This window comes from Petaurus breviceps, unplaced genomic scaffold (genome assembly GCF_028583685.1).
Source record: "Petaurus breviceps papuanus isolate PSGF00001 unplaced genomic scaffold, PetGlider_PUasm1.0 90822, whole genome shotgun sequence".
Lineage (NCBI taxonomy): Eukaryota > Metazoa > Chordata > Mammalia > Diprotodontia > Petauridae > Petaurus > Petaurus breviceps.
This window is the reverse complement of record NW_027187351.1, coordinates 10,636,203-10,649,999: the sequence shown is the minus strand read 5'-3', so window position 1 is coordinate 10,649,999 and position 13,797 is coordinate 10,636,203. Positions and strand designations below refer to the sequence as shown.

The window sequence follows — 13,797 nt, the reverse complement described above, 5'->3', positions numbered from 1 at the left end:
TCAATCACATGACCATGTGACCATCAACATTCCCAAGTATAGCCTAAATCCAGTTAAAATGTAATTAGAAAATATCAAACAAATTAAATATACAATGGAATGTATATAATGCTAATATGCAATTTTCTAAGTTAATTTGTGCCTGTGGCATCCTTATGTATGGTTTAGTTACCCCCATTTCTGTTTGAGTTTGATACTACTGCTATATAATATACCCAAACTTAGTGGGCAAGTGATGAATGATAACCCAGGAGAGAAGACTAAGAAGGAACCCAGGTAGAATAACTAGGATGAAAATTCAGCGTAAAGACAACAGTAAAGGAGGAGAGAGTCGTCAACAGCATCAAATGTTACTGAGATGTCAAGAAGGATGGGGCCTGAGAAAAGGGCACTGAATTTAATGATTAAGACATAAGCAGAATCTTGGAAAAAAAAAAAACAGTTTCACTTCAGCAATGAGGTCAGAAGCTAGCTTGTAAAATGTTGAGAAATCTGTTGGAGGTGAGGATGTATTGTTGACTGACTATAAATAGAATTATTTTTTTAAAGCAATTGGGGTTAAGTAACTTGCCCAAGGTTACATGGCCAGATGGGTGTGTGTGTGTGTGTGTGTGTGTGTGTGTGTGTGTGTGTGGGTGTGTGTGTTAAGTATCTGAGGCCGGAACTGATCCTGGGTCCTCCCGACTCTGGGGCCAGTGCTCTTACTCACTGTACCACTTAGCCACCCCTATAATTAGAATTTTTAAAGAAAGTACAAATATCCAGATAAATGTGCTACAATTTCACTTCTTTTAAAAATTTAAGAGCCTTTTGAATTAATGGATTTTATTTCAGAGAAAAGTTGAATTTTTTTTACATAGGACAGAGATTAAAAAATAAAATTCACAAAAGGTGGTATTGATTCATCTTGTTATTGGATTTGGTATTCCTGAATTTGATCATTGTATGGTGCCTCTCTATTAAATGGAATATTTGCTCCAGTAAAGATAGATTTTTCAAACTCAATATTAGATCAACACCAAAGATAGGTTCAAAAAGTTTATTAATCTGTACGGTTTTTACCATTTCCTTCCATGCCTAATGCATATGAGGCAGAAAACACTGGTAGACTGAATATGTATATTTCTGAGTTAGAACTCTTATTTATTAAAATTCTTATATGAAGACAGCAACCTAGTTGCTCTTGTGTCTCAGCCTTCTTCCTAAAGGGACCAATGGCTTCCTTAGACTTATGTGATAAAATCAATAGAAAGTCTTCCATAATGCCACCTATGAGGTGATAGTACCCTGCAACATTTAGTGCTGGAGTCAATGAAAAAAAAATACATCAACCCTTTTCTCATGGTAGTACTATCAAAATAGTACAAATATGAAAATCCCTGCATATTTTATGTTTAGCATTTAATGGTCAATCAGATTTATTGGATTGGCTTTAGCAGTGAACAAATAGTAAAGTAGTATAGGAAATAACCAAAGCATCAGAATTATTTATCAGGTTACTGACCATTCTATAAAAAGGGATGCAAAATGACAGACAGGAAACATCAAATAAATGCAGTAGTGAAGCTTCTTAAGTTTGTTAATTTCCAGGTACTGCTAGAATCTAGTTTGGAATTTGGAAAATTATTTGTAACATTAGTGATTGTTTTCAACCATCCTGTGTTTCCTCTCCCATTTATCAGTAAAATGAATCTGTGCCTTTCCCTTTAACACTTTTCACTAGAAAATAACGTCTAAAACAAGCAGAGTCAGCAAACTACATAACTGCAAAGTACAATGGGCATTGTGTTCTCTAGCTTTCATCCTACACAGCAATTTTTTGGTACTATTTTCAGAGGAATCATGTAGCATGATCGTGTGTCTTTTTGTAAAAGGCCTAGGGTCACCCATCTGTAGCATTAACTTGAGGTATGGCCAAGTTCTTGCAGTTGTATTTCATCATTTTTAGGTAGTGGTCCCAGTTATAACAGATTATTTTGAACAATAAATGGAGTCCCTCAGTGTGGGCACATCTAGAATGGTAATACTAATTATAGCTGATATATATATATATATATATATATATATATAGTATTTAAAATGTGCCTAGTACTATGCCATATGCCTGTGTCCTCTGGCTAATGTCACATGCACATTCATATTCATGTCACTATATCCCTAGAGTAGTTTTGTGTTTTTCTAAGAGTAAGTCAATTCTATCTCACATTTCTTAAGCTTATCCTCCCTGACTCCTTCAACCACATACCTGAAAGTACTCTATGGCCTTCCTAAATTATCTAATGTAATCAGTAAATACTATTTTTGGAGCAAATACCTTACAACTTACATGGGTTCTTAGGCATACACACATGAAAAAGCAATGCCATATTACTTATGCAAGCATGTATTTTTTCTTATCCAGTCCTCTATTACTGCCACTATCCCATAGTCCCACTATGTACTATCCCTACTCTGGGCATTGATGAACCATTATGATAATAAATATACAGAATGAATGGTAGAGAATCTGAAATTTTAAGAAAAAATTTGTTGAGATTAAAGGTGTACATACCACATCTACTTAAAAACTCCCTGAGGAATCAGAAACTAAGAACATTAATAATAACCTTCTAAATCCATTGACTTTTCAAAAATTCTATTTTATACGTGCTATATCATTTTGCATTTTCACCAGATTCATGTTTTTTAATTACTTCTTTAAAGATTATAGATGCTTTAAGAAATTTTGCTTTTAAATGAATACATAACCGTGTGTGTATCTATATCTATAGCAATATGCCTATAGATATACATACACCCATGTATATGAGAAGCCTGAACACTCCTGGTTTGCCATTGTTTAAAAATGATGTACTTCATTATCTTCTGTGCTCATTGATCATTTGTGGTCCCAATTATTGTGATTAAGTTTTTTCTAATGCATTTCTCTCATGCCTTTATTAATCATGTATTTTTTACACTTTAAATATGCAGGAGTTCCAGAAAGCACTTGGAGCAAAACACTCTGTCTACGACACCACAAACAGAACTGGACGTTCTCTGAAAGAGAAAACCTCTCTAACTGATGACAATTTGAAACTGGATGATATGTTAAGTGAGCTCAGAGATAAATGGGACACTATATGTGGGAAATCTGTGGAAAGGTAAAATGATTTCCTTAAAATAGTTTTAAAACGTTTTAAAAAAATATAGCAAATACAAATTTTAAAAAATATAGAATGTAATTTAAATTAAATGATGAATTAATTAGAAAACATTCAAGAGTTAAACTATTTAAGAGCTTACCATAGTGCTGAATACTGTGAGAAACCCTGGGCATGCCAACAGAAAAATGAAGACAGTACTTGCCGACAAGGAGCTGGCATTCTAATAGGAAGAGATTGGTTAGTTTGTTGGTGGGTTGTCCTTTGTCCTTGAAGAGGACCACAGTGACATAACTATGCTAGCAAGTTTCAGTGTGTGCGACTGTGACTGATCAGGCCAATACGAGCTTGGAATGCTCTACCACAGGTTGGGCACAAGTAGTCTTTGTGAAGATTTGGGCTTGATTCTCTAAATTTACACATCCTGTGTTTCCTTTGAGCTGTTTCAATTCTGCTTTGCTTTTAGAACACAGCATCTTCTGTGATGTGGGCATACCATACTGAGCAGTCCTGTGCCATATCACATAATCAATTCCAAAGTTCTTAAGAGAGACCTTGAGAGTGCCCTTGTCTCACTTCTTCTGACTACCATGTGAGCACTTGCCCTCTGTGAGTTCTCCATAAAATAGTCCTTTTAGGAAGCATACATTTTGCATTGTGGCCAACTCATCAGAGTTGTGCTTTCTGAAGTAGAGGCTGAATATTTTGCAGTTTAGTTCAAGAAAGGATCTCAGTGTCTGGTATCTTCAGAATCTTCCTAAGACAATTCAGATGGAACAATTCAGTTTCCTGGCATGGTGCTGGTAGACTGTCCAGGTTTCACAGGCATGCAACAGTGGGGTCAGCACAGAGGCTCTCTAGACCTTCAGTTTGGTAGTTAGTCTTCTCTTTCGTACTTCCTTCAGAGCCTCCCAAACACTGAAATAGCTCAGGAAGAGGTAACTAAGAAGAGATAACACACTTAGAAGAGGTCAGTTACAAGGTCTTGTGATCCTTAGGGCTTAGTGTCAGTCTAAATGGTAACACTTAGCAAACTTATGGCTTTAACAAAAAAGCAGATAGTTGTAATAATAGCAATAGTAATAACTAAAATTCACTTAGCACTTTAAAGTTTCCAATGTGCTTTACAGGTATACTTTCTCATTTGTTCTTCATAACATCCCTGTGAGATAAGTGTGAATATTATCACCATTTTATTCACAATAAGATTTTTTAAATATATTGGTAAAATTTCTTTTGATGCATTTGACACTTCTAGTAAATATCTAAACCAACATCCCTGTAAGTTAATTTCCTACCAAAAATAGTTAAGCAAAGCCTTTTTTTTGCTACTGATGGTACCTTGCTTCCTACTTTTGTAGTTTACCAGGTTTTTTTGTAGCTTTAACAAATATTAACAGAATAGAGTGGTGAGAACTATAGCTTCAATATACAGTACCAACATTGCCCATTATATTTGTCCTAGATTTTGTTGTCTCTTGTCTCTTAAGTTTTCACTTGATAATGAAATTTTAGAAGCTTATCTAACCCTATTGTTAGAATAACATAAAATTTATCTTCTATTTCAAAAAGTAACCTTTAATAATAAGCAGATTGTGAATTGATTAAATTATCTTAAGCATTAATAGCTCCATAAAATTAAATAAATAAGGCATTTTTCTCAATAAACATTTATTGAGCACTTACTATGTGTGTGGGACAATGTGTACTAGGCATTGTATTAATAATTGAAACATAATTGAAAAATAATTTAGCAGTCATGAAGAAAAGCAACCTTAGCAATAGTTTTAGATTATGCAAAATGACATGGTATTTATATTGTAAATATCTTGTATACTTACATATGTACATATTGTTTTTACAGTAGGTAAGCTCCATGAAGGTAGGAATTCTTTAATTTTTTGTCTATGGGTCCCCTGGCTGCCATAACAAAAAAGTTTTCCCACATCAATAAATCAAAAGGTATTTATCAAGAACCTACTTACTAGGTGCCAGATACTTAGTAGGCACCAGAGACAATAGAAGTCAAAAATGAAATAGCCCTTGCCCTCAAGGAGCTTGCCTTCTATTAGGGGAGACAACGTGTGTGTGTGTGTGTGTGTGTGTGTGTGTGTGTGTGTGTGTGTGTGTGTGTGTGTGTGTGTGTATATATATATATAAGTATGTGAAAAATATCTACAAAACAAATTCATAAATACCAGTCATTTTGCATAATCTAAAACTATTGCTAAGATTACTTTCTTTTTGTGATGGTTGTTCACATACATGTGTGTGTATTTGTATACATGTGTATACCCCAATCCCTTTATGTTTTTCCTTTTCATGCATTTTCCAAGGAGATGGTAAAGCAGGAGGCTTCCCCAAATCTGAATTTATGAAAAATATCCTTGGAAAAACTGGAATTTTCCCTCATTGGTGAAGAATGTCTCATTTTAAAAGTTGCATGAGGGAGACCAGGAGGGCCTCAGGGCAAAAGCAAACAGATTTGTAAGGGATCAACTACCTTCTTTCTTTAGTAGTACCTTTTTCCCCAAAGGGGCAACATTTGGATTGGTGGGAGAAGTACTTTCTTGTCTCATGCCAAAAGCAGCGAAGAACATCTTAGGGTTTGGAAAGATGAAAATATGTAGAGTAGACAGAGAAAAAAGCATCTGTTGCTCCATTAGGGTTTACATGGATGTATGTAGAATGATGTCCCAAGAGAAAATCCACTTTGCTATTTCTTCTACTTCTTACTCAAGCTTTTACTCCTTCCCCCCGCCCCCCACTGAAACCTCTCACTCTATACCTGTTAACCTGTATTCTCATCACTCTGTTTGGTAAACTTCATAGTAAGTGTGTTCACGGTATTTTGAAGGGAAATGCAGATTTCTGGGAAGGCCTGAGTTAATTAGAGCTAAAAGAACTTGTGTGTGCATGTGTGTGTGAATTTTTTTGACAAGACAAACCACATGTAGACAAAATATATATTTTGACAATATATATAAAAACCAATTACAATTCAAATTTTGGTATTCACTATTCTTTTGTTTATATCAGTGCTTCTAGGATTTTTCTTTCCTCTTGGTCACTACTAAAGTTTTCTAAGAGGTTAGTTCAGATGTGTTTTACTGCTTTTTAATAAAAAATAAATATGATTATTTTCGTTTGACATTTTTTCAGGCAAAACAAATTGGAAGAAGCCCTGCTCTTTTCTGGACAATTCACAGATGCCCTGCAGGCTCTCATTGATTGGCTGTATAGAGTTGAACCTCAGTTGGCAGAAGATCAGCCAGTTCATGGAGATGTGGATTTAGTCATGAACTTGATAGATAATCACAAGGTATTGATAAATACCACATACTGACTTGTTTGTCTTGTTTACCTATCCTGGTAGGAATAGAAAGAGGAAAAAAATTGAATTTAAACCAATCATGACAATATTTATAAGTAGCATTGTTATGTTGCTGTTAAGAAAACATTTAATAAGCCTTCAAATGTTATTTAAAAGTGAACTATTATTATAATGATCATATTAATCCTTGGATATTGGTGCAAGAAATTCTCATATATTTAGGGATAGAATCATCAAATTTATGGGAAAAATGTGATAAAACTTAAAAGTGTGATACTAAGGGGTTTAAAAATCACTAAGCACACTCTATATATTTTAAACTATTATAAAAAAGAAGTAGACCAAGGAAATGTATAATGCTTTTAAAATTGTATCCAGCATATTTTAGTCAATGGACCCTAAAGCTATTTCTCTTGGAATCTGATTGAAGTTGCCAATGCACTATCTTTTTGAAAATTCTTGTAGGGTTGGTGACTGGGAAAAAAAAAGTTCAGTTCGCTACCTTATTTTAAAAAGAGCATCTTTCATGATGCTCTTTTAAAGTTTATGGCATAGTGGTTAAAGAGCTGGCCTGAGAAACAGGAAGGACTTGGGTTGAAGTTCTTCTTCTAACACATACCTTTTAGTGCTCTGGGCAGCTTTCTAAGATTGTTAAATTGTAGAAGAGGTGATAGCCTGCATTAGTACAATGGCTTTTCTCATCTGAAAGTTACTTATACCAATTAAATTACAGGTCTAATCCCTATCACTTAAAATGTGGACCAGCCACCCAAACCATTTTGTTTTTAACATTGCTGCAAATATTGTAACCAGTCATTAAAAAATGGATTTGCATAACACAAAATCAGAAATTTAATTTTCTTTTACTTATGTATTTTGAGGAAAGAGGGGAAAGTAATACACAGAACATGTGAAGACTGTGACCCTTTAGCATCATTTATTCTTAAACAAGCCAGGACAATGTAATCATTCATTTAGAATATACAGCTGACTTGTAGGTCAGACAAGCAAAGTGCTTTGGGCTTAACACTTAACGAATTGATGTCTAAGTATTGATCTGGAGCAGTTCCCCAAAGATCTGTTTGTCTTGGGTTAAGTGCTTTTAAATCATTTTATCATGAAATAGAGAGCTAGTTGTTTAAATTGACAGATAAAATTATGTATTAAGGTTGAGTGACTTGCATGATGAAAGATAGTATTGGAATTTGTAAAGAATAACCTTTGAGAAGCTGTTTAAAAATACAAATGATAAAATCCATTTATACAAACAAAAAAAGTTAAATAATGTCTCAATATAAATATACTTTGAAAAGCTTTAAGACATTTTTACTGAAATAAAGTGTTGACTTTGGGTGAAAGTATTAGAAAAAAAGTCTTAATAGAAACTTACTTTAATGGACAAATGGTAATTGAAATGTATTGTGCAATTTGGTTAATTTTAAAGAGGTTTGCCCTTCTCACAATCCCTAACTTGTTTTTAGTGAAATGCCCTGAAACCCATATAATGAGATATTTTTTTCTTTAAAACTTAAACATTTTTCTTTGAGAAGATACTTTAAAAAGATTTGATCATATTGCATCTTAATTTAAACTATTCTACAGTAAAGCTAAAGATCATTCTATTTGTGAATTCAAATGAGGATGTTATATAAGTATATAAATATGACATGAGCTTTGCCAGGTCAGTAGAGGGGCTTCCTTTCATTTCTTAAAAAAAATCTCTTGACCCAGCACTTTGAACTGTAGCACTTTATTAGACAACAACATTTATTATGGAAGATTTGACCATTAATCATTTGCTCTAAATCTTTTGAGCATCCTTATTAAAATATTCTGTCAGTTGGAGGTTATTTTCAATGCATCCAGTTTGTATTAAGTTTTTGGTATTTGTCTTTGTAATGGCCAAATGATATATTATAAATGATTGTATTATCTAAAAGTCTAAACCACATGTAGAATAAAAATGGTGGTATCAAAATCACTTTTTTTCCCCCCTGTGGATAGTATAATTTGAGATAGACTTTTTTCACTTTTTAAGTTTCACTTTGCATTTTACAAGTCAAAAAATCCAAAATAATTTATTTAAATAAGCAAAATTGCTTGGTCTATATTTCATTATAGTTAACTCTTTCACATATTATTTTGCCCCATATGGATACTCATCAGAAACAATAAGATAAGGGATAATTCTTTTTTTCTGGGAATAAAGTACATGCCAGATAAACAATATATTGTCCTGTCTGCAACAAATTTCAAGATTATAATTTATATCACTCATTCCTATCCATAATAGGCCCTAAGTAAATATTTGTTAAATTTAATTATTAAGAACAATTTTCTATGTATTCTTACTCATATTATAGATTCAGTGATGGTAAAGAATGTGTAATGTTTCTTTTTCAGTAGGAATATAGTTTTCTCATTGCTCAAATATTTACCAACCCATCCAATTTTTAGGTAGCTATTTTATTTTCAAGATAAGGAGAAAGGAACTAATAGCATATTAACAAGGCAAAAAGTTAATTCATTAATAATAACTTAATTCAAGGACTGTGTTTGTGTAACAGAAGTAGTACCTTTCACAACCATATTTACCATTAGATTAGTCAATTAAGTTTAATCAAACTTGTTGTTTAGCTGAGAAGAAAGATTTTTTGAGTGATTTTATCATCATAAGTGTAATGTAGAACCAGATATGTAACAGGTTGGAGATCACATAGATTTATGACTATTTTTAAAAAATTAGCTCATCTGCATCTTCATAGAATATTCTGTATTGATTGAGACATCTATTCTTTTATGTGAAATTTTAGAAACTCATACCCTCTACTTATTCTGTGCCCACAAAAATATCCTTTCTGTACCATGTTAATTCATTTCTCAAATATTTACTAACTATTCATTGAACACTAGCTATTATGCTGTTGTATGTGAATGGATGTCTAAGCAAAGATTATGATATGAAATGGTTTAATAAGACATTGCTAAAATAAATACTGTCTCAGTAAGAACAAATGAAAGAAAAATGTTAAAATTCATACTTTATAATAAAAATGTATACTTTAAAAGTAAATAATTTATTATTTAAATAATTCTAAAACAAATCACACCCTATGCCTGGAAGTTGAGCAAAATGAAAACTTTGCTACAGCCTTTGAAGTATGACAAGAAAAGGATGTAAACTGCCATATTTGAAAAAATGTTGCAAAAAAAGTAAATGTGTAAAGCTATTCTAAAAATGAGGACTATGGGAACTTTCTTCAGATTTCCCTTTGGTCCTACCTGGGCATACTCATTAATATATATATACATATATATATATCAGCATTAATAGAGTTGTTTCTTAAAAATACCTTTAAATTAAGGGATTCAGCTTGAGATCCAGGGATAATGTTGGTTATCTTCTCCCCACTCCCACACTCACATGATCACCAGTCTACTGTGATGATGGTGATGATGATGATGATAGCAGCATTTACTCAGCTCTTTAAGGTCTGCAAATCACTTTATAGATATTATCTCATCTTATCTTTACAACCGTGGGAAGTAGGTACTGTTATCATCCTCATTTCACAGATTATAAAAACTGAAGCAGAGATTAAGTGACTTGCCCATGGTTGTACAACCAGTAAGTATCTGTGATAGGATCTGAACTCAGCTCTTCCTGATTCCAGACCCAGCACTCTGTCCAAGGTGCCACCTAGTTGCCTTTTAATCATTAGGCTTTCTTTAAAAGAAATTGTAGCACTTTGATATGTATATATGTGTGTGTGTATACATACACACAGATACACATGTACATATATATATATACACACACACACACAGATATATACACTATATACACATACACACATATATTGGTTAAATTGTACTGAATTAAAATAGTGACTACTATTGAACAAAGATGATACTGTCAAACAATTAAAACATTTATTAAGTGCATATTTTGTGCTACATTTTAGGGATTAAAAACAAATCTCTGCTTTTAAGGAGTTTACATTCTATTAGAGAGAAGATAACATGAATATAAACAAAAAGGTACATGCTGACAGAGTTGATGGAAGGTAGTCTTAGCGGGACAGACACTAGCAGCCAGAGGGATGGGGAAAGACCTCTTAAGAAGAAGATATCCTATAAACTGAGTCTGGAAGGAGGCCAGGGATTCCAAGAAGCAGAGATATGAAGGAGAATGAGAATGATATGTGTTGAGCTATGAGATCTGAAAAATCACTGTCAGAACATTGTGCCATATGGAAAGGATTGTTTGTGAAGATTTATTTATGAAACTCTGGTCATCTTAGGTCTTTCAGAAGGAACTGGGGAAAAGGACAAGCAGTGTGCAGGCTCTGAAGAGGTCAGCTCGGGAACTTATTGAAGGCAGCCGTGATGACTCCTCATGGGTTAAAGTCCAAATGCAGGAATTAAGTACTCGGTGGGAGACTGTATGTGCATTATCGGTATCAAAACAGACCCGCTTAGAAGAAGCCTTACGCCAGGTAAACATGTTTGTTTTTTTTAATTGCCACAAAGAGAATGCCAGAAAGTTTTATTGTTCTAGAGATAGATGTTGCCTGGAAATTCCTTGAGAAGAAATAGTCTGAAGAAGGGATTAACGATTTACAAAATTATCATAGCATCATTACATATTTTTATTTAATGATGCTTTTAAAAAGGATCTGTCAGACTTAGATCAAAATGGCTACTTTCTCAATTTTTCAACTTGAATGAATGACATAGTATAAGTCACGCTTCCTATCAACTATAAATGAGGTGGTTGAAAGCAGGAATAAGCTGTTAGTCTTCCTGAGGACTGCAGACTGCAAAGATACATTTGATGTATTTTTATAGTTATAGAAATACAGTACCACAGATCACTGACTTTTTAAATGAAAAGTTAGTACAATTAATCTAAAGCTAAAGCTAGTTTTCTTTTTGTGGGAAAGTATCTCCTGATACAATATTTGTCAAATTTCCCTTCATGAGTCATATTTTGTATTTTTTTCTCCCACATGTGAAATGTTAGGCAGAAGAATTTCACTCTGTGGTGCACGTCCTGCTGGAATGGTTGGCTGAGGCCGAGCAAACACTTCGTTTCCATGGCGTGCTCCCAGATGATGAAGAAGCACTTCGTAACCTCATTGATCAGCATAAAGTGAGTAAAATTTCCCTGGGTACATAAAATGTTGTAGAAAGAAGCAATATATTGGTGTTTTGAAATAACCATTTTCCCCACTAATCTTGATTTTGAAATGAAAATTTAAAATTTGGGGTACTTTTCACTCCCAGCAAATAAAACATATGTTTCCATATGTATGCATCCAAAAATATCCACATGTAACCCATGGAAGCCAAGAGTCCACTTTATTAACCCCCAACCCTTTCCCAACTGGAATTTTCTTTTATTTGATCTTTCTTGGACCTCTACCTGTATTTGCTTGTGTGGCATCTGCCAACAGTCCACACATGGTAAATCTTTCCTCTCCACAATACCATAAAAGTAAATCTTTATCTAGGTCCTTTTTCTCCTTCAACCTTTTATCTCTCTTCTCTCCTACATTGTTCTCATTTGTTAATGCCCATAATCTTCTAAGTACTTTTTACTTTTCTTTTTCCTTCACTCCCTACATCAAGTCAGTGGCCTGATGCTAAGTATCTATTTCTGCAGATTTTCTTGCATCCTTCCTCTCCTGTACAGTACCTAGTGCAATTATCCTCATTCTGATATGTCCTGCAAAATAAAAGTTGCTCAACTGTTTCATTTTTGTCCTTGGAGCATTGGTGCCTTTGCATCCATTAGGCACTTAACATTGTTAATTGCTGTTGAATCTATTCCCCACTTATTTAAAGAACATGAATTGTATTTTGCAAGCAGGTTGTTTTCATCCCAGACTTTTTTATACTAAATCACCTCAGAAGTTTCTTTTCCAGTCATAATAGTAGATACTTCACAAATATCTTTTAAATTTATCGTAGCAATTTTCAGAAAGTCTTACTATTTTTTTTTCATTTAGTAGACTTAAATGTCTCTTTAAAAATGAACTTTCTTCATATAGTGTTTGGAACATTTAAAATTTTATAAACAGGATTTTAAATGGACTGATTTTTTACTCTAGTAATGCAAGCAATTAGGAAACAATTTCATTACTAGACATAGTTGATAAGTATTTGATCTTACTAAAAGAAAGAATGCCAGTGTTCTTTCAGGCTTGGTATTTTCAGCAAAAATTAATGGAGTTTGCCAATCCCCTAAAGGGAATGGTCCACATGTCTCTTAACAGATGGCTTTTCACCTTTGACTGTAAAAGTGAGGAATTCTCAAAGCAAACAAGACGTGTACTGCTGATGACAGCATTTGTAATTAGCTCAGATAGTTTTCAACACAGCCCTGTCCTTGAAGGCCATGTAGGAAACACATCATTAATTACAATAATAGTGGGAATACATCATCAATACAATGACTTCTCCTTTTAACTAATGTGCCACTACTGTTGACATTCCTTCTAAACCTTTAACAGTGAAATATTTCATTGTTGATAATAAAGTTGATAAGAATTTATAAGGCTTCATCTAAAGAAATGAGATGCTAAAATATTAGAACTATCAGTATAATAGAAAAGACATAACATAAACATTATTGGAAAGCATTCAGGTTCAGTATTTTGAATGTGAATGTTGGAGCATATTGTCGTGGGTAGAACTTATTTTAGGAGGCTATCAACATAGTTTGAATAAAGTTTGGTATCCCATGGTGATGTACAAGGAAGGGACATCAATATCTCTTAGGTGCCACTTATGTTGTCAAGGGGAAGAACTCAGGGGCATATGGTTCTGGGCTAGCTCCTAGTCATATTCTTGGTATCAGAGAAAAGGGGCCAGTCTCACACTGTAGGCACAGGCTTTGTGGCCTTCACCATTGCTCTCTAGTTTCCTTATTTTATCATAGGAAGTAGAGGTAATTACCAAGACTCAGTCCCAGCATTGGACAGTGGCTCTTGCTTGTAAAAGAGAAAACTGTTGTGACCAGGAAGCTGAGCACCAGCAGAGAGAACACAGCCAGTAGTGAGAATTAAAGCAACTATGCTTCACTGGGAGGAACAGTCAGGGTGGAGGACAATAAATCAGTTCTGCTGGGGTGTCTGGTAGAATAAGGCAACCAACCTGGTTAGTTGTTAGATAGTGTTGCCAATGAATTTTTAGAGGCTCTTTTTGGTTCAAGCAGGACCAGACGTTGTGTGTGTGTGCACATGTGTGCAGGTGTGTGCAAGGAGCAGGGTTTCTGAACCTAGTATACATCCTCTGGTTTAGGGTTGGGTCCTG

The 13,797-nt window shown here is 34.0% G+C and overlaps 1 protein-coding gene across 26 annotated transcripts in view; it reads left to right on the top strand.

Moving 5' to 3' along the window:
- The window catches only part of DST (dystonin), a 454,426-nt gene that overhangs the window by 414,834 nt on the left and 25,795 nt on the right, over positions 1-13,797 (top strand). For all 26 annotated transcript variants that reach the window (XM_069070669.1, XM_069070676.1, XM_069070677.1 and 23 more), the window contains 4 exons: positions 2,974-3,143; positions 6,306-6,465; positions 10,782-10,976; positions 11,504-11,632. In XM_069070669.1, coding sequence (XP_068926770.1) covers positions 2,974-3,143; positions 6,306-6,465; positions 10,782-10,976; positions 11,504-11,632 — 654 coding nt within the window. The remainder of the gene's footprint in view (positions 1-2,973; positions 3,144-6,305; positions 6,466-10,781; positions 10,977-11,503; positions 11,633-13,797) is intronic.